The sequence below is a fragment of the Anomaloglossus baeobatrachus genome, chromosome 3 (genome assembly GCF_048569485.1).
Source record: "Anomaloglossus baeobatrachus isolate aAnoBae1 chromosome 3, aAnoBae1.hap1, whole genome shotgun sequence".
Taxonomy (NCBI): domain Eukaryota; kingdom Metazoa; phylum Chordata; class Amphibia; order Anura; family Aromobatidae; genus Anomaloglossus; species Anomaloglossus baeobatrachus.
Window position 1 is genome coordinate 661642386 of NC_134355.1, and position 20250 is coordinate 661662635.

At 51.4% G+C, this 20250-nt stretch overlaps 1 protein-coding gene across 1 annotated transcript in view; it reads right to left on the reverse strand.

Annotated features, from left to right (window-relative positions):
* Window positions 1-10028: 10028 nt before the first annotated feature.
* Window positions 10029-20250, reverse strand: part of LOC142297001 (cytochrome P450 2K4-like) — a 90239-nt gene continuing 80017 nt past the window's right edge. Inside the window, exon 10 of the mRNA XM_075341208.1 lies at window positions 10029-10953. Coding sequence (XP_075197323.1) covers window positions 10769-10953 — 185 coding nt within the window. The 3' untranslated portion in view covers window positions 10029-10768. The remainder of the gene's footprint in view (window positions 10954-20250) is intronic.

The window sequence follows — 20250 nt, forward strand, 5'->3', positions numbered from 1 at the left end:
CCCACTGCCGACATTGGCCCTTCTGACGTTTGCCAGAATTGCAAGATGGCCAGTCCGGCCCTGCATACACATACACATACACAGTATATGTAGTATAAATATAGTTTATTAACTTTGAAGACATTTATTGCTTGATTTTATTTAAAAACTTTGCACTTTTTTTTAAACATTTTAGTTTTACATGTTTGTGCTTTTTTTAGCAATACAATTTTGAAATATCAGATCTGATACAATTTGGAAGTAGAACATTTATTATTCACATACAATTTAAATAAGTTATAGCTCCCTAATATCCATCCAGATATGATGATATTTTCTGACACCGTATTAGCATTTGCAAGTGCAACATTGTTTTTAGCAAATAATAAGATGTTTTGACTATATTTTAAAGTTAGAGGTCATCAAAATTTAGAGATATGAGGATCTCTTCCAGTCTAAGTTTGGGTACAGAAGACCCTGATGGGCCCAGGCTGATGATTTTTCTGGTATATGAAATTATAGCATGTTTTATGTTTAGATGGATCTCATGATTCCTAGGGTTAACCTCAGAATCATTGTTTCTAGAGATGAGCGATCACTGCCATGCTCGGGTGCCCGGTCCTCATAGTGTGCCGCCCCTGCAGCAGACTGAACCGCTCGCATTCGGGGGTGGTGATTACTCGTGGCTCGAGGGTCTCCTGAGGGGCCACACTCAAATGGAAAAGGAAGTACAGTGCCTACAAGTAGTATTCAACCCCCTGCAGATTTAGCAGGTTTGATAAGATGCAAATAAGTTAGAGCCTGCAAACTTCAAACAAGAGCAGGATTTATTAACAGATGCATAAATCTTACAAACCAACAAGTTATGTTGCTCAGTTAAATTTTAATAAATTTTCAACATAAAAGTGTGGGTCAATTATTATTCAACCCCTAGGTTTAATATTTTGTGGAATAACCCTTGTTTGCAATTACAGCTAATAATCGTCTTTTATAAGACCTGATCAGGCCAGCACAGATCTCTGGAGTTATCTTGGCCCACTCCTCCATGCAGATCTTCTCCAAGTTATCTAGGTTCTTTGGGTGTCTCATGTGGACTTTAATCTTGAGCTCCTTCCACAAGTTTACAATTGGGTTAAGGTCAGGAGACTGACTAGGCCACTGCAACACCTTGATTTTTTCCCTCTTGAATCAGGCCTTGGTTTTCTTGGCTGTGTCCTTTGGGTCGTTGCCTTGTTGGAAGATGAAATGACGACCCATCTTAAGATCCTTGATGGAGGAGCGGAGGTTCTTGGCCAAAATCTCCAGGTAGGCCGTGCTATCCATCTTCCCATGGATGCGGACCAGATGGCCAGGCCCCTTGGCTGAGAAACAGCCCCACAGCATGATGCTGCCACCACCATGCTTGACTGTAGGGATGGTAATCTTGGGGTCGTATGTAGTGCCATCCAGTCTCCAAACATCACGTGTGTGGTTGGCACCAAAGATCTCGATCTTGGTCTCATCAGACCAGAGAACCTTGAACCAGTCTGTCTCAGAGTCCTCCAAGTGATCATGAGCAAACTGTAGACCAGCCTTGACATGACGCTTTGAAAGTAAAGGTACCTTACGGGCTCGTCTGGAACGGAGACCATTGCGGTGGAGTACGTTACTTATGGTATTGACTGAAACCAATGTCCCCACTGCCATGAGATCTTCCCGGAGCTCCTTCCTTGTTGTCCTTGGGTTAGCCTTGACTCTTCGGACAAGCCTGGCCTCGGCACGGGAGGAAACTTTCAAAGGCTGTCCAGGCCGTGGAAGGTTAACAGTAGTTCCATAAGCCTTCCACTTCCGGATGATGCTCCCAACAGTGGAGACAGGTAGGCCCAACTCCTTGGAAAGGGTTTTGTACCCCTTGCCAGCCTTGTGACCCTCCACGATCTTGTCTCTGATGGCCTTGGAATGCTCCTTTGTCTTTCCCATGTTGACCATGAATGAGTGCTGTTCACAAGTTTGGGGAGGGTCTTAATTAGTCAGAAAAGGCTGGAAAAAGAGATAATTAATCCAAACATGTGAAGCTCATTGTTCTTTGTGCCTGAAATACTTCTTAATACTTTAGGGGAACCAAACAGAATTCTTGTGGTTTGAGATGTTGAATAATAAATGACCCTCTGAATAAACTTTTCACAATTTAAAAAAAAAAATAAAAAAAGAAATAACATTCTTTTTTGCTGCAGTGCATTTCACACTTCCAGGCTGATCTACAGTCCAAATGTCACAATGCCAAGTTAATTCCGAATGTGTAAACCTGCTAAATCTGCAGGGGGTTGAATACTACTTGTAGGCACTGTATTTACAGGGGATTTAGTATAGTTTGTGATGCCACCCGTGGTGTACGGTAATTGCGAGTACCACTGCTGCCGTTGGGAGTAGCTGGGGTGATGGAGTGGGGCAGCTAGATGACATTACCCTACACGGGTAGGGGTAGGCCCCGGGACACTGGATAGTGATGCAGGGATGCGGTGCAGTGGTCAGTCGGGTACTCACTCAGCAATGAAGCAGACGCTGACAACAGGGTAAACCAAGTCTCTGACTGCTTTTGCCTCTCGGGGGGAGCTCGTCTGGGTCCCGTCCCCTGCAGCACTGCCAGTGGTCCGTAACCTGCCTACTGGCACAAAAGTATTTAAATTGTCTGTTGTAGCTCTGTAGCTTGGAGCTTTCCTGGCCCCATTCCCCACTGTGGCTAAGTGAAGGAGCCTGCTCTCAGGAGCTCACGCTTGGGATTTCAGTGGGCCGCTTGCTAGGAAAGCCCTATCCCCCTCGTTTCGCTAGTGCCCCCAATCTCTGAGCTGGGTGGGAACAGTCCATAAAGGCCCTGTCCTCCGCAGGTTAATTGCTGGGTTGCCTGAAGCTTCTCCCCGACCTAGGGTCCGTGTACCCTGACGTGCCTTCGGTCCCAGACCGGTGATAGGACTAGGCTGCCGACCGTTCTCCTCGACAGGTTCCAGGCACCTAGCCTCAATCCCCTACAACTGGGGGTCCAACTCCTCTAGGTCCAGACCATCGTCTGCGACCAAGTTTACTTCTCCCCTAGGAGCTCCAACCTCCAGCATAAGTCATGCCCATTCGAGCATCCAATTGCTTGTTACAAGTACCGAGTATGCAAGCATGGTAGTGCTCAGTCATCACTAGAAACAATCTTCCAGAGATCTTCCAGAAAAATGCTCATCTCACCTTGACTTCAATTATACAAGGTTGTACAAGTACATACAAGGTTGAGTTGGACCCATGTGCACATTCAACTGCTTGCTACTAGCACCCAGCACCCAGCACCCAAACATGGTCGTGCTTGCTCATCACTAATTATTTCTGTTGGGCCCAACTACCCTAACCAGCATTGGTATTATCATTAGGAGTTCCTTAATGACTCTCTAGACTCTAGTGATGATTCGTCATTAAGATCAGATAATAAGGGCAAGTGTGACGCCCTGGCAAAGCCAGGTTGTCACAGAAAGAGTTAATCCTCCTTGGTAATCTGATCTCACACCGGTGCAGCAAGACAAACCACATCCCCCAGGGTAAGAGAAAAGCAGAGCAGAGGGGAGGGGCTGAGCAGAGTGTTTGGAGAGACAGACAGAAGAGGAGTCTGGAGTTGTAGCTCCCAGGCTGATCGCAAAGTGTACTCCGAAAGGGCCGGGACAGGCGGCAGTGAGGAAGGGGCCAGAGGTAGCCGGAGCAGGGCGGTGGCCCCTCGGTACCTAGGGTGACCCGGATCACTGCAGGGGAGTGGATTCCCCGTTCCCGGCTGAGGAGAAAGAGGAAGAGAGTGGAGAGAAAGGCACCTGGCTGCAGGGAAAGAACAACAGGAGCTGCTGCACCGTGTGTGGGACACTAACACCCCCGTACCGTAGGCTGCGGACACCGGCAATTCCTAGTTACCAGTGACTCTGTGTGAACTACTTGTGAGTACGCCCATGCCCTCAGGCACCGCACCGCAGCACTGCCCCCTGCTCCCTGCTTACCCCATCACCGGGCCCCGGGACAACCAACCCCCTACCCACGGAGGGGAGAAATAACATCTAGCTGCTCCATATCATCACTCCCGGGATCCCCGTCCAGAGCAGCGGTGGTGTTCCAATCACCACAACCGTGGGTGGCGTCACGGACAATATAAATCTCCCTTACCAAATCCCCTTTTACTGTGGAGCCTGGGATCACAGACCGGGTCACGCTACCGTAATACCCACAGAAGTGACCCCGTGGCCCGGATCTGAGTCCCCTGGTCCACGGGCGACACACAAGTGTCTTTAAGTCTTCACATATCAAGTTCTCATATCGATCATGATTTGTTGCTCCATGTAGGTTTGTCGTCTTACAATTAGTTGTTAAGGCTGGATGGTAGAGTAGAAAAAAGGGGCAATCACTGGGGGCCTCTACTTTACGATATCTTCAAGTAATTGACTTAATTTAGGCACTTGATGAAGGATTACTGTATGTGACACTCAAATAGAATAAAAATAATAATGTTCAAGCTACAGAATGGCCGGAGCACTGACCCCCCTCCCCCCGGGCATGTGTGGAGGCCAGCATGACACTGATTGGAGTGGAGGTCATGGTGTCACGGGTAGGGGAGGGGGAGTAAGTCAGGGTACAGTAAAAAGGTGATGCTGGGGGAGGAGCGGCACTTTTCCCGCTCTGGGACACCAGTGAGAGTCCCCATCCCTGTACCTGTTATGGACTCCGTGGATCAGCTCCTGGAGCGGCTGAGAGCTGCTGCTGGGACCATCCCCCCAGGTGGCTGCAGAGCCTGGTAGCAAGGATCTTCGGTGGGAGTCCGGGGGGGGGGGCAGGGACTGCACCCCTGCGACAGCGGCGCCCCCGGAGGTCTGGACCGGCAGAGATGCGGTCACCTGACCTGACTCCCAGGGCCCAGCGTCGCCGCAGAAGCTCCTACGGGGACCCTCCAGGCCGGACGCCGCGAGCTGCGAGGTCCAGCGGGCCCCGGCTTGGGAGGAATTCTAATGGGCGGCTGGGCCCAGCGGCGGTTGGCAGGCCTGCGCTGGAGTTGGGGGCGGGGCCTGCTGCCGCCTTGTCGGCGAGTGACGTCAGCGGTGCGGCGGGGCGCTCTGGTGATGTACCTGCCGAGCGCCCTGAGCCTCTCCTCCCTGCAGCATCGATGCCTCAGAAGGATCCCGGTGAAGTGGGTGAAGCATGGCGGCGGCGGTCGGCGACAAATCGGGCCTGGCATTCAGGGCCTGAGGCTACAGAGGCCCTGTCTGGAGGAGGAGCCACATGGAGCGGGGGCTGGGGGGGGGGCTGCGCTCGGAGAACCCTGAAGAGAATATGCAGCTCCCTCTCTTTTGTCGGCGCCACTGATCGACGGGTCCAGGATGTGCGGCCTCTGGGGCTTTGGGCTGTGCGGCTGCAAGAGCCAGTGGAGCGGAGTCAGAGGGGAGGAGCCAAGTCAGGCCAGATCGGAGGGACGTCAGGATGCAGGAGGTCCGGCTGGCGGGGTCTCTACCCTTGTGCAGCTTGGTGAGTATGATTCTATGTTTTGTTTGTCTTCACATGCTGGTCAGGTACACAGTAAGGGGGGGTGACAGGTCAGCTGGGGTTAGGATTGGGGGGTGCCAGCGGGTGTTAAGGGGAATGCGTTAAGTGGGGAGTTGCCAGAATTTCAGTTGCGTTTGCCAGTTGCGGGCACAGATTGGGGGCCAGGGACACCCCGGCGCCAGTGGCGGCTTGGGTTAATTCGTCCGTCATTGCGGCTAGTGTGTACACAGTTGGGAGTATCTCTTCCACAGTATTAGTGGCAGTACAAACAGAAAAGAACAAGGAGGTGAAAAATTTATTTTGAAAAAGGGGGAAGGACGATAGCAAGAAGGTAGATGTGGGGAAGTGGCGCTGGCACTTGATTCTTCAGACATATGCTAATTGGTTGCAGGCGCTGCAGTTTGGGCAAGAGTAATTGGCGAAAAGGGGCCAGAGAATTGTTTTCATTTGTTTTGCTATATGGGCTCGATTGGTGAGGCCTATAGGATTGATGGGGGGTAGACCTGGATCCGTTATGGCGAGCAAGGTCATCAGAGGATGGTTGCCGTCCATCTATAAGATGGGATCAGAAGGATATAGGTTTGTGGTGGTGGGTGATGGTGGCAGTCAGATATGGTCAGTCATTTCAGGGCGGGGCGGGGTTCCCCGGCCGGTCAGAAAGCTGGGGTGTCAGTGGTCAGTGCGGACAGACGGGGTCCTAGAAGTCAGGTTCGTGTTGGTTAGTTAATGAGGGGGAATGCAAATTCGGTGCCACTTGCCGTTGTTTGGACACCTCTGCACCACTGTAAAGGAGCATCCCATGGGGTGTCCAAGGGTCAGACACCGGGGAGCTTAGTGCGATGCTTCCGTACCTAAATTGGGATCCTGATAGGAACAGAGCTGAAGTTTGAGGTTAGGTTTTGGGGAGGGTTTCAGGATTCATTTCCCTGTTTTGAAGTCCCAGGGACAACCAGGAATCTCTCTCGGCGTATCAACATGGGGCGGTGGTAGGTGGAAGTTGGGAAAGGAGGTGGCGTTGGGGAGAGTGGGGGGCATAGTTGGTCACCCTCCTACCTTTTTTTAATTTGTGGTTTCGCCATTCGGGGTGGGGCCCAAAGGGGGAGCCAGGTAAAGTCGGCTAATCCACTATTTGCCCCATCTCAGGGGTAGGTCAGCGAATGATGGTATACTGGCTGAGATTCGTTAGGTGTTGTATACGTCATTTGATGAGGCTACAAGTAGGAAAAAAGTTGTGGGGGAGGTGTGTTGATGACAATAGACAGATATTGAGGCAGCTTTCCGGATCTTACCGGTTCATCCAAAAATGTGTTCGGTTATTGGGTTGTTTTTGGAAGGGAGATTATTTTGGGGACCCCTGCTTGCCAATGAGTTGTGCAGTATCGTGCACATTTGTTGAAACCTTTAGTTCTTTTTTAGAATGGGTGGGGCATAATGTTTTTGGTTTGGCATCACTGGTACCTTACCGGGATGAATTTTTTGGTGTGTGGGATTGGCTGTTTCGGCACAGACACCAGCAATGGAATGGATGGCGAGAGGCTTTGGGGGTGCCTTTGGCATCTGGGAAAAAACTGTTGGGCCAAACACCTGGGTTTGTTTTTCTGGTCATTGTAATTGACTCAGTGATTAGGGAGGTTCGGCTTCCTGAGGACAGGTTGCCACGCTTAAGGTTGAGGTAGCAAGGGCATGCCGGGTGAGGAAATTACAATTAAAGGAGGTTCAATCACTATTGGGGGGGAAATTTAATTTTGCATGTCGGGTAATGTCCATGGGCCGAGTTTTTCACGTCGGCTAGCTTGCGTTACAGCTGTAGTGGTTGCTCCTCAACCCTACATACGTTTGTCGGCGGAACATAGACCGGACTTGTTGGTTTGGGGAGAGTTTTTGGGGAGCGGGACAATGGTCGTTCGTTGCTTAAGGATGAGGTAGTGGATAATTTCGAATTGGAATTGTTTACAGATGCTGCGGGGACTCAGGTTTCGGGCGCCCCCCCCTTTTTTCAGGGTCAGTGACGTGCGGATTGGTGACCAGAAAGTTGGACGGCGGAGGAGTTGACAAGGAATGTGTCGCTGTTAAAAATTTTTTCCAATGATGGTCGCACTTCATTTGGGGAGGGACCAGTTGTCGAATAAGTAGATCCGGTTCAACTGTGACAATATGGGGGGGGTGATGGCGATTAATAACGGCTCGGCATATTCTCCCACAAGTTGTTCTGGTGTTGCGGCAGCTGGCCTTTGTTTAGAAATTTGATACGTGTCACAGCAGCTCAGGTAACAGGTATAGAGAGTCTAATAGCGGACGTCCTCTCTTGTTTTCAGTGAGATTGTTTCCGGGATTTTGCAGTAGAGGCGGTCGGCAGCAGCTTGTAGTCTACTGCGCAGCTTTGGAGTGTAGTCTTCAAGCAGCAAGACTACTGATGCGGGCTGTTTGGCTGGTGCCACGTGGGTGGCGTATCAGGCCACATGGGTTCTCTGGGAGTAGTGGTTGGGTGATTGCATGCTGATTGAGGATTCCCAGTTAGGGCTGTTCCTGGGAAAAATGGGGGAAGGGGCGATAACAGGTTGGTTTTTCACGAAGTGGAGTCATTCGATTGGAGGTTTGGCATGCGAGTTCTGGTTGCGAGGTGTACAGGACTTGACAATTTGTTGGGCAGTTCAGGCATTGAAGGGTTCGCATAGGGGCCGTGGGCCGCGTGATGGTAGACGGCCTGTGTTATTTAGCTTAGTGGAATGTGTGGGTAGGGAATTGCGAGTAGTTTGTACATCTGCATTGAGGTATCATTGTTGCGGTTGGCTTTTCGTTGACGGTTTTTCGGGGCTTTGCGTATTGGCGAATTGGTATTTCACAGTATGACGTGCCCCGGGGGGCTTGGGTAATAGTGACGTCCTATTTTTGGAGCATGGGGAGCGAATTTTGGATCCAGAATTTTTGTCCAGATATTAGTTCATTAGTGTTTTTTGGGCATGTTTGAGATCATTGGGGCTGGTTTCGGTGATGCTTGCGTTGCATTCTTTTCGGATTGGGGCGGCGATGGAAACCTCTGAGTTTGGTCTCCCTGCCGAGACAGTTAAACAGATTGGTCAATGGAAGTCTCAGCGTTGTAAGTCGTGGGTTCGCAATGGTTTTCATGGGAATTGATCGGAAGACTGGTTCTGATAGAGGGGGCATGGGGGGGGTGTCATTCTTTGTGTTTGTATTGGAGCTACTTGGTATTTTTGTTAGTGCTTTATTTTCCAGACCCCCCCCCCCCTTTTTTCTTGCCTGGTATGGATCCTGGGCATTCTAATGTGTACTGGGGAGCACAGAGAGCAGATACGAGAAGAAACAGAAGACAGCTAGTCTGGTCAGAGGGATAGGGCTCTTGTCGGATGGCTTGAGATCAGGGGTATGGGGTAGAATACGGCGTTGCAGGGGGTGCATACCTATGCTCATTTGGGCAGACCCCCTGACATTTTGGTTTTACGCGTCGAGGAACTTATTTGGGTGAGCGGCTTTTTCACATTTTGATAAAGATATTAAGCATGATTTGTTGCGGTTATGGGTGTCTTTTCCAGGAGTGACAATTGTGTGGTGGGACATGGTTCCACGAAGGGTTTGGGCGGAAAGCATGGTCTGTGGAAAAGCTGAATGAGGTGCGGGTAAGTTAATAGGGTTATCTCAAAAACTTGTGGTCTGCAACGTGGGGAGTTTCAGCTCGGCATTTTGAGCTGGAGCGGGAGGTTGACGGGTCTTTGATAGGCGGATGGGGTGCATTTGAATGCAGTAGGGGTTGATTTGTGGGCCCTTGGAGTGCAGGGAGGTATTGAGCGAGCTTTGCTATTGTGGGGGGTCTCAGGCACTTGAAGGTTATCAAGGTGCCCTCGTTGTGGCAGGTTTATTGGTGGGTCCTTGAAGTTGGTGCTAAATTGGTTCGGGGAACCCATCCGGGTATGGATCCCCTCATTGGCAGAATGGTTGGTCACCTGGTGATTTTTGGGGGATCCCGACGGGGTATGTCGGGGCCCCCGTGGGTGTTTTTGGTGGTTAATGAAGGAATAACCCTTACACTTTGGTGTTCCTGAGCCAGTGTGGGTAACGGCTGGGAGCAATTTGGTTATATGGCTTGGTTATGGGAATCACCAGGGTTTTAGCTTCAAGGACCTTACCACAATGCAAATTTTTACATGTTATGTATTTGTTTAATAAATGGCTGCTATGGCCAAAATTATCCAAAAAGTTAAATCGGTGTCTGAGTGGTTATTAGCGGATAAGGGGAAATTGGAAAAGGGGTGTTTGTGCTTAATTTTGGCCGGAATCTACAATTCCAGGGTCAAGAATGGCCGGAGCACTGACCCCCCTCCCCCCGGGCATGTGTGGAGGCCAGCATGACACTGATTGGAGTGGAGGTCATGGTGTCACGGGTAGGGGAGGGGGAGTAAGTCAGGGTACAGTAAAAAGGTGATGCTGGGGGAGGAGCGGCACTTTTCCCGCTCTGGGACACCAGTGAGAGTCCCACCCGCCCTCCCTAAAGTTTTTGAGTTCGCAATGAGCTGGAAGTTTTGTGGGGGCGGTATGGAAGTTTATCGGGTCGTAGTGGCCTGGTGGCAGGTTTATTGGTGGGTCCTTGAAGTTGGTGCTAAATTGGTTCGGGGAACCCATCCGGGTATGGATCCCCTCATTGGCAGAATGGTTGGTCACCTGGTGATTTTTGGGGGATCCCGACGGGGTATGTCGGGGCCCCCGTGGGTGTTTTTGGTGGTTAATGAAGGAATAACCCTTACACTTTGGTGTTCCTGAGCCAGTGTGGGTAACGGCTGGGAGCAATTTGGTTATATGGCTTGGTTATGGGAATCACCAGGGTTTTAGCTTCAAGGACCTTACCACAATGCAAATTTTTACATGTTATGTATTTGTTTAATAAATGGCTGCTATGGCCAAAATTATCCAAAAAGTTAAATCGGTGTCTGAGTGGTTATTAGCGGATAAGGGGAAATTGGAAAAGGGGTGTTTGTGCTTAATTTTGGCCGGAATCTACAATTCCAGGGTCATGACATTAATAACCAGAAGAAACAAATTGGCCACATATTCAGAAAGATTTTCCTAAATGTCTCAGCAGTGGAGTCTTGTAGCCACCGAGCGCAGGTGGACAATGCATCATCATGAAGTGCTGTAAACAAGGAGTGATGATGAAAGGAAGATACCAGTCACGTGGCCACAAGAAGGGTCCACCTTCAACTTCTTTTCTTTTCCTCAAAGATCCTCTACCCACTTTGATCCAACCTTCTTAGTCATTATGACGAAGCACAGCACATATTTTATGGCTCATGGGAGTGTTGGTGAATCCAAACACAGGCGTAATGTCTACCTCCGTGTTAGGAGGAGCCTGAATTGTAAAGGTTTGAAACAGTCTTGTAAAGAAAAGAAACAGCTCAGTTTTAGCCAGGATCTCGCCGGTGCACCGTCTTTTACCTAGGAAAAAAATAATTAAAAGAAAATGTCAGACATGACAATTCTGGCCTTACATTTGTATGCGAGTGAAGATGCCCAACCCTATCCCAGTTTTCCATTATCTTCCATTATTGTAACATTTTCTGTATCAACATTAAGATTTTCAAGATCTTTGCTTCTATAGAAATCTGTCATAATTACGAGATGAACCCACAGGTACACAGCTAGTTACAGTAATAGTTAAATGGTTCCCATTGAACCACACGTGGAGATCTTTTAAACCGAGAGCACTTGATATAAAAAGGAGGATAAACAATTACAAAATGAGCCTTCATAGTGTGTCCTGATTTGACTGTAATTATTCCCCTATTCTCTGCCTTGGTCCAATCCCACGTGGAATACTTTGCACAGTCCTGGGCCCCTCAATTCAAGAAAGACATTGCTATATTGGAGCAAGTCCAGAGAAGAGCAACCAAGATGGTAGAAGGTCTGCAAACCATGTCCTATGAAGACCGGCTAAAGGAACTGGGAATGTTTAGATTGCAAAAGAGAAGGCTGAAAGGAGACTTAATATACTTAAAGGGGTTATCCGGCTTATTTTGATTTTTTTTCATTATTACCCTATTGGGCTACATTGGGGCAGGTAAGTAGATAGAGACCACTTACCTGCCCTGCTGTCAGCCCCTCTCCCCCGGCTCAGAGTGGTCATGTGACCGCTCCTGCCGCGATTTTGCTGCTTCCGGTCATTTCATGTCAACATGGGCAGGACCATGTTGACATGCAAATCTGCCACTGCATGTTGCCTCCCTGCTGGGCTGTACAGTGCGATGAGCCCCGCCCCCCTTCCCTGCGCCCTCCCACACATTCTCCCGCACCCCTTACTCTCCCCGCAACCTCCCCCTGCACTGCTGTGGGGTCCGTGACCTGGGGGCGGGGCCTGGTGGCGGCTGCCGTGGTGTCAGCGCCAGCACCGGGCCCCCTGCTCAGGATCACACATTCAAATATACCGGCATCACAGATCACAGATGCCGGTACATTTGAAAGCGCTGATGAGAAGAAGCGTTGCGCTTCTCATCACTGCCCGTGCAGTCTGTGCTCTCTTCAGCACAGCGGTGACGTCACTACTGTGCTGATATGGCCAGAACACAGACAGCATGCGAACGTGCAGGAGCGGCGGGGACCGAGGACGGGTGAGTATGTACTCCCTACATGTGTTCCCTATGGGGGTAGGGGGGGTCGGTGCAGAGCCCAATGTGTGTATGCGGTGCAGAGCCCGATGTGTGTATGCGGTGCAGAGCCCGATGTGTGTATGCGGTGCAGAGCCCGATGTGTGTATGCGGTGCAGAGCCCGATGTGTGTATGCGGTGCAGAGCCTGATGTGTGTATGCGGTGCAGAGCCCGATGTGTGTATGCGGTGCAGAGCCCGATGTGTGTATGCGGTGCAGAGCCCGATGTGTGTATGCGGTGCAGAGCCCGATGTGTGTATGCGGTGCAGAGCCCGATGTGTGTATGCGGTGCAAAGCCTGATGTGTGTATGCGGTGCAGAGCCCGATGTGTATGTGGTGCAGAGCCTGATGTGTGTATGCGGTGCAGAGCCCGATGTGTGTATGCGGTGCAGAGCCCGATGTGTGTATGCGGTGCAGAGCCCGATGTGTGTATGCGGTGCAGAGCCCGATGTGTGTATGCGGTGCAGAGCCCGATGTGTGTATGCGGTGCAAAGCCTGATGTGTGTATGCGGTGCAGAGCCCGATGTGTATGTGGTGCAGAGCCTGATGTGTGTATGCGGTGCAAAGCCTGATGTGTGTATGCGGTGCAGAGCCCGATGTGTATGTGGTGCAGAGCCTGATGTGTGTATGCGGTGCAGAGCCTGATGTGGTGGGGGGTTCAGAGCCCCCAATGTGGGGCTATTTGCAATGCTGTAGTGATAACAGGTCAGGTGCTGGGGCAGAATATACTGACAGGGACTGTGTGTGCAGGGGGCGGGCAGAGGGTGGGGCTGGACACTGGGGTGGGGCTGGACACTGAGGCCAGGCGGTGCCAGCTGTGACTGGGAGGTTTAGCACAGGAAGTTATGTTTTCTGGAGCTAAATGTAAACGAAGAGCTGCAGAGAATAAAGGAATAATTCAAGAGGAACAAAAGTTAGAAAACAAAAAATAACAATGTAGGGGTGTTTTATATGACAATACAGCACAGATTAGCTTAAACTCAAAAATTTTTGTTATGTCGGACAACCCCTTTAATATAGGCTACAAATATCTGAAAGGAAGTCACAGTGCAGAGGGAAGCACCATATTCTCATTACCGTAGCACAAGGAAGTAGAAGAAGCAATGGGATAAAACTAAAAAGGAGATTCAGATTAGACATTAGTAAAAACCTTCTGACAGTGAGGGCAGTCAGAGAGTGGAACAGGCTACCATGGGAGGTAGTGAGAAATCTTCAAGTGGAAACTGGATAATCATAGAGCTGGGATGATTAAAGAAAACCTGCACTCGCAAGGGGATGGATTTGATGGCCCTTGAGGTGCCTTCCAACTCTACCATTCTATGATTCTATGATTTTTTTTTCATTCCTGCAGTCTTTTTTCCTGACATGGCTGAATTAGCTGCACTGATGGAGCTCGTGCGTGGGGCCTCTGAGGCCATCGGAGTGGACGCGCTGCGGGAGCAGCTGGAGGCGGTTTGCGGGGCTGGAGCGGTTCCCCCTCCTGCTTCTGTGCCCGGACCTGTGACGCGCACTTAGCGGGCACGACCACCGGAGCGCTGCTCCCCCGGCGTAGGGTGAACAAGATCTAGGAGCCCCCTCGGGGACCCTCCGGGGCAGCGGAGCCCTCCTCACTCACCTGCTGGAGAGTTACCGGCCGCCGGAGAATCGCCGGAGATCCCGTGGGCTGGAAGTGGGCGGAGCTTCGGTGAGGCCTACTTCCGGTTTGCGGCCTGCATGGCCCCGGACCGGAGTGCCGGCAGCCCCCAGTGAAGTGCGGGCTGGGGGTGGTGCCCAGCGTCGTGGATCAGAGCGGGAGACTCCCTGCAGGCAGCAGGGGAGGGGGAGCGGACGGAGCGGCGGCGCAGATCGGGGCAGCAGCATGAGAGGACCGGAGGCCGGGTCGTGTAGTCCGCAGGGCCCTGGGCTGCGGTCGGTGATTACGGTCCCCCCCAGCGAGAATCGGGCTGGGGGGAGTTCCCTTCAGGCGGCGAGAACGGCACGGCCTCCCTGCAGTCGGCGGGGAGGATTAATCACAGATGCAGCAAGCGGGAGTATGACAGCGCAGCAGGCAGGGGTGAGACCGACCGGGAAGGACGGCGGCAGGACGCCACGTCGCACCAAGAGGAGAAGGCCCAGCACGAGACACCCGGAGAAGCGGGGTGCAGTGACCGTGGGGGTCGACGGCCGCCAGGTGCAGGCTGTCCCCTCGCTGGTCCCCCCTGAGGACCTCAGCAGCTTTTAGGACTCAGGAGAGGAAGAAAGACCGGAGGAGGTGACAGGACGGATGGATCGGCTGAGGGACATTCGCAGTACGGCTGCTCCGGCTTCGGTTCAGAGGCAGCTAGGTGAGAGGACGACTGATAGGTTTAATGTTACGGGTAGTGGGGGTGGGGTTTCCTCCGCGGGGGGCATTATGCAGGGCGCGAGTGCGGTTGGACAGTTGGGGTTACCTGGATCGGAATTTTGGGGTCAGCTGTTGGGGGTATTACAGGGGTTGTCTGCTGAGAGGTTAGGTCGGAGCGGGCTTGGGTTTCTTGCGGGGGCTTGGGTGGGCCCCCCGGTTGGTGTCCCGCCGGTGGTGCCGGCGCGTGAGGTGGAAGTACAGGAAGCTGCGGCGGTTGTGGTGGGATCGGCGGATGGCTTAGCGGCTGCGGCGGAGGTGAATAAGGACGTAGAAAAGGAGAAGGGAAAAGAGGACGAGGTTGTGCGGTTGGACGATAGGGCACAGCCTGAAGTTTACGTGTGTTTTGAAAGTCCATTAGGGGTCCATTTGAAAAAGGAGGTGAGGGAGAAGATATGGAAAGGGGAGTATGTGGAACTTTTTTCCCTGCTCCCCTTGGAGAAGTTTAACTTGGACAAAGTGAAGCCAAGTGACTCCAAGAAAGAAAAGGAGGATGAGGAGAAGAGGAGGTATAGGCTGATACCAAGAACTTTTACGAACTGGCTACAGGCATTTGCGATCTTAGCCAGTGTGATTGGGGAAAAGGAGCTCCGCCCTTTTCGGTTACATGGATTCTATTGGGGAGGCATACAGAGTGTACGGCGGTTTAGGGTGGCTGAGATATGATGAGCAGTTCCGGCAACGGAAGGCTCTGCGGCCTGGCATCCGGTGGGACCACAAGGATATTTCCTTGTGGATGCGATTGATGACGGCTCCGGCTCAGCCCTTTCGTGGGGGAGCCGGGAGCCCGGGTGCGAGTGGCGGGTCCCCAGCTGGCCAGAGAAAAGGTGCCTGTTGGCAATTTAATGAAGGGCAATGTAAGTTTGCAGTGTCATGTCGGTTCAAACATGAGTGTTCCGGTTGTGGAGGTTCCCACTCTTTTGCCAGGTGTTTCAAAAAAGGGAAAGGAAAGGCAGGGGATGGGTCTGGTAAAAGGGAGGACGCCGGTGAGGGTAGAGGTGATGCTTCCCTATTTAAATAGATATCCGGATGTGCGGGCGGCGGAGCTGTTGGCGAAAGGTTTTACGGAGGGTTTTCGGATTCCGTTTGAATCTGAAGCGCCGGTGTTTCGCCCGGGTAACTTGAGATCCGCAAAAGAGCATCCGGAGGTGGTGAGGGAAAAGCTGCAAAAAGAGGTAGTTGGGGAGCATGGCGGGCCCGATCAAGGACCCGTCGTTCTCCAACTTAAGGATTTCGCCACTGGGGGTGGTACCCAAGAAAGAGCCGAATAAATTTCGGCTCATTCATCATTTGTCTTATCCGGCAGGGTTGTCGGTGAATGATGGGATTGCACCTGAGTTTTCAGCGGTCTGTTATGTATCGTTTGACAAGGCATTAGAGTTGGTGCGGGTAGCTGGACAAGGGGCCCTGATGGCGAAGGCGGACGTGGAAGCAGCTTTTCGTTTACTTCCGGTGCACCCAGAGAGTCTTCATCTCTTGGGCTGCATGTGGGATGGTGATTATTATGTGGATCGGTGCCTGCCCATGGGTTGTTCCATTTCGTGCGCTTATTTTGAAGCGTTTAGTTCTTTTGTGGAATGGGTAGTCAGGGAGGTGGCAGGAGTCCACTCAGTGATACACTACTTGGATGATTTCTTTTGCATTGGCCCGGCGGGCTCCTCGGTTTGTTCCTTGTTGTTATTTACATTAGAACGGATAGCGGGAAGCCTGGGTATTCCGCTGGCTCGGGAAAAAACGGAAGGGCCAGTGACGTCCTTGTGTTTCCTGGGTATTGAAATTGACACGGTGGCTATGGAATGCCGCTTGCCGGAGGGCAAGCTGCATGATTTGAAGGCGGCAGTGCAGCGGTTGTATCGGGCTAAGAAGGTTCGGTTACGGGATTTGCAGTCAGTGATTGGGAAGTTGAATTTTGCTTGTCGCATTATGCCAATGGGGCGAATATTTAATAGGAGATTGGCGAGCGCGACGGCGGGGGTGACAGCTCCGAATCATTTTGTCAGAGTGACAAAGGTGATGAAAGGAGATTTGCTGGTGTGGGATGCGTTTTTTGACCGCTATAATGGAAGGACATTATGGATGAGCAAGGCATTGTCAAATAGCCAGCTGGAATTGTTTACGGATGCGGCGGGGGCGTCGGGTTTCGGGGCAATCTTTCAGACGCACTGGTGTGTAGGCAAATGACTACGGCATTGGGTGGAAATGAGGTTGGTGAGGAATTTGGGGCTGCTAGAACTGTTTCCCATCACAGTGGCAGTGGAATTGTGGGGCCCCGAATTTGCGGGCAAGAAATTGTGTATGCATTGTGATAACATGGCGGTGGTGCATTCGATCAATTCCTTGTCGGCAAAATCGCCCCCGGTAGTGGGTTATTTGAGACATTTGGTGTTGCGTTGTTTGGAGCTAAACATTTGTGTGGTGGCGCGGCATGTGCCCGGGGTGCAGAATGAGGTGGCTGATGCACTGTCTCGATTTCAGTTCCGCAGGTTCAGGAGTCTGGTGCCAGGAGCGGACGAGGATGGAGAACTATGCCCGGAATGGCTGTGGGACCTGGCGTCGGTGTAGCATTTGAGGGAATCAGGAGATCGGTGGCTGAGGCTACTTGGCGCCGATACCAGGCTGTGTGGCAGGAATGGGAGGAGTTGGTGAAGGCGGATTTTATGAAACCCGGGTACACGGGCCGAGTGATGGGGGTCCTGTTGTTGATTAGTGGGGATTTTTCGGTGGGTCGGTCTGTTTCGGTGATAGGGTACAAGTTGGCGGCGTTGGCTTTATTGTTTAAAATGTAAGGGGTTCGGGATGCGACGAAGGATTTTCTGGTGCGACAGGCTATGAAGGGTTTTCGAAAGGGGGCTCGGTTGCGGGACACGAGGCGGCCGATAGCATTCCCATTGTTGGTTCGTTTGGTGGGGTGTTTGGGGGATATATGCTCGTCCCCTTATGAACGAAACCTTGTTTTCGGTTGCATTCGTATTGGCGTTCTTTGGGGCTTTCCGCATCGGAGAGTAGGTTAGCCCTGCCAGGCATGTGGTAGGAGGGCTGTTGTTGGAGGATGTTATGCTTGGGAGGGATAGAGTGGAGTGTCGGTTACGGTTTTCAAAGACGGATCAAGGAGGGAGGGGTCGCCTGATGTTGTTGTTTGAATTGCCAGGGCACCACTTTTGCCCTGTGGTTCAAGTGTACGAGTTTTTGAAGGTACGGGGCGGCTGCCCCGGTGTTTTCCTCAGGCATGGGGATGGATCCGCTTTATCGCGATTCCAGTTTATTGCAGTGCTCAAGATGGCTTTGGTATGGCCGGGGGAGGAGCCAAGGGATTACGGTTCCCACTCCTTCCATATTGGGGCAGCAACTGAAGCCGCTAGGTGGGGGCTGAGTGAGGATTGGATCCGGCGGATTGGGAGATGGGAATCTTCCAGGTTTCGTTTGTATATTAGACCACATCTGATTAAGTAATGGTGGTGATAAGGGTACTTGATTGTGTTATGGTTCTGGTGAGCAGTTTCTTGTTCAATTGTGGTTGTATTCATGGTCTTTATATTTTGTAGGTCCATGCCTTGTGTGGATTCTTGGGCACTCCTTTGTGTTTTGGGGAGCGTTGCGGGCGGATGTTCGTCGGGACGGTCGGCAGCTCGGTGTGGCGATGTCGGAAGCCCGTGTGAAATGGCTCGGAATTCGGGGCATGACCTGGGGGAGAGTTCGCCCTGAAGTGACGTATTACAGTCGTATTGACCGGGAACCGGATGTTTTAATCCTGCATGTGGGGGGAAATTACCTTGGAGTGAGGACGGCGAGAGAGTTAAAGAGGGATATCAAGTTAGATTTGCTGCATTTGTGGAAGGCGTTCCCTGGCATCTTGATTGTGTGGTCCGATATCATAGCCCGGACGCAGTGGTGTTTTGGGAGATCAGTGGATCGAATTAACAGGGCCCGGGTGAAATTGAATCGGGCAATTGGCAGGTTTGTAGCGAGGAACGGAGGATTGGTGGTCCGGCATAGAGAACTGGAAGAGTCCACCGAGCAGTATTTAAGGCGGGATGGGGTCCATCTCACGGACATAGGTTTGGACTTGTGGATGTTGGGTTTGAGGGATGGATTGGAGCAAGCATTGGGGGTGTGGAGGAACCGGGCCAAGTAAATTGTTACTTGGCCGGTCTGTGGCGGGGTGATAGGTCCGTTCAGAGAGGTTTGGTGTACCGACAGTAGGTTTGTTGGTATGAAGCCACTCAGGCGGAGTGGCTTCGGTTGGATGGGAACTTGTGGGCGGAGGTCCTGCAGGTTCTGGGGAGGGGTAATTAACGATGGAACGTTAATTACCCCACACCTCGGGTCGGTTGGTCACGGCCGAGGTGGTCCCCTGGGCCGGTTGGGGGTTACGGCCGGGGGATAGGAATGATGGTTGGCCTCTCGGACGGATCTATCAGGTGTGATTTTGGGGAGAATAAGTATATATGTACTGGTTTAGTTGTTAACAATGGGTGGCATGTTGAGCCACGAATTTGGGTACATATATACTGTTTAATAAAGCTGTGGCCATTCGTGCAATAAAGTCGTAGTCTGTGTCGTTATTTTAAGTATAGTGGTAAGGGAAGTTTGACATTGTAGACCCGGTTATCCCTATAGATACGTCATGCACTGAGTCTTGGCAGGGGTCTATACAGGTTTCATACAGCTTTAGCTTTGAAATGCACATAGTCTGTGATCTGATGGAGTTTGTGGTTGTTTAAAGGATTTTGTCTAGGGTCTGTATTACTTTAGGTGGTCTGGTCTTGAGTTTTTATTAGTCTGGTGAGCGTACAGTCATTATTTATTTAAAAGGTGCCATCTAGGATCTATATTAGTTTTCTTCATCAGGGGTTTGTGTATGTTAAGAATTAGTTTAGGGCAGTGTTTCTCAACTCCAGTCCTCAAGATCCACCAACAGATCATGTTTTCAGGTTTTCCTCAATATTAGACAGGGAATAATTCCATCACCTGTGCGACATTAAGGAAATCCTGAAAATCTGATTGAGGAAAATCTGAAAACATGATCTGTTGGTGGGTCTTGAGGAATGGAGTTGATAAACACTGGTTTAGGAGGACTGGTCTAAGGGCGGTGTTACACGGGACGATATATCGTGCGATCGCATCCGCCCCCATCGTTTGTGCGTCACGGGCAATTTGTTGCCCGTGGCGCACAAAGTCGTTTACCCCCGTCACACATACTTACCTCCCGAATGACCTCGCTGTTGGTGGCGAACATCCTCTTCCTGAAGGGGAAGGGACGTTCGGTGTCACAGCGACGTCACCCAGCGGCCGCCCAATAGAAGCGGAGGGGCGGAGATGAGCAGGACGTAACATCCCGCCCACCTCCTTCCTTCTGCATTGCCGGCAGGACGTAGGTAAGCTGTGTTTGTCGTTCCTGCGGTGTCATACGGAGCAATGTGTGCTGCCTCGGGAACGACGAACAACCGGCGCACAGAAGGAGGAACGACTTTATGAAAATGAACGACGTGTCAACGAGCAACGATAAGGTGAGTATTTTTGCTCGTTCAGTCATTCGTAGCTGTCACACGCTATGATATATCTAATGATGCCAAATGTGCGTCACGGAATCTGTGACCCCGTCAACATATCGCCCAATATATCATAGCGTGTGACGCTGCCCTAAGAGTCTCTATTAGTTTGGATGGTCTGGTCTAGGGTCTGTATTAGTTTAGGAGGACTGGTGTAAGAGTC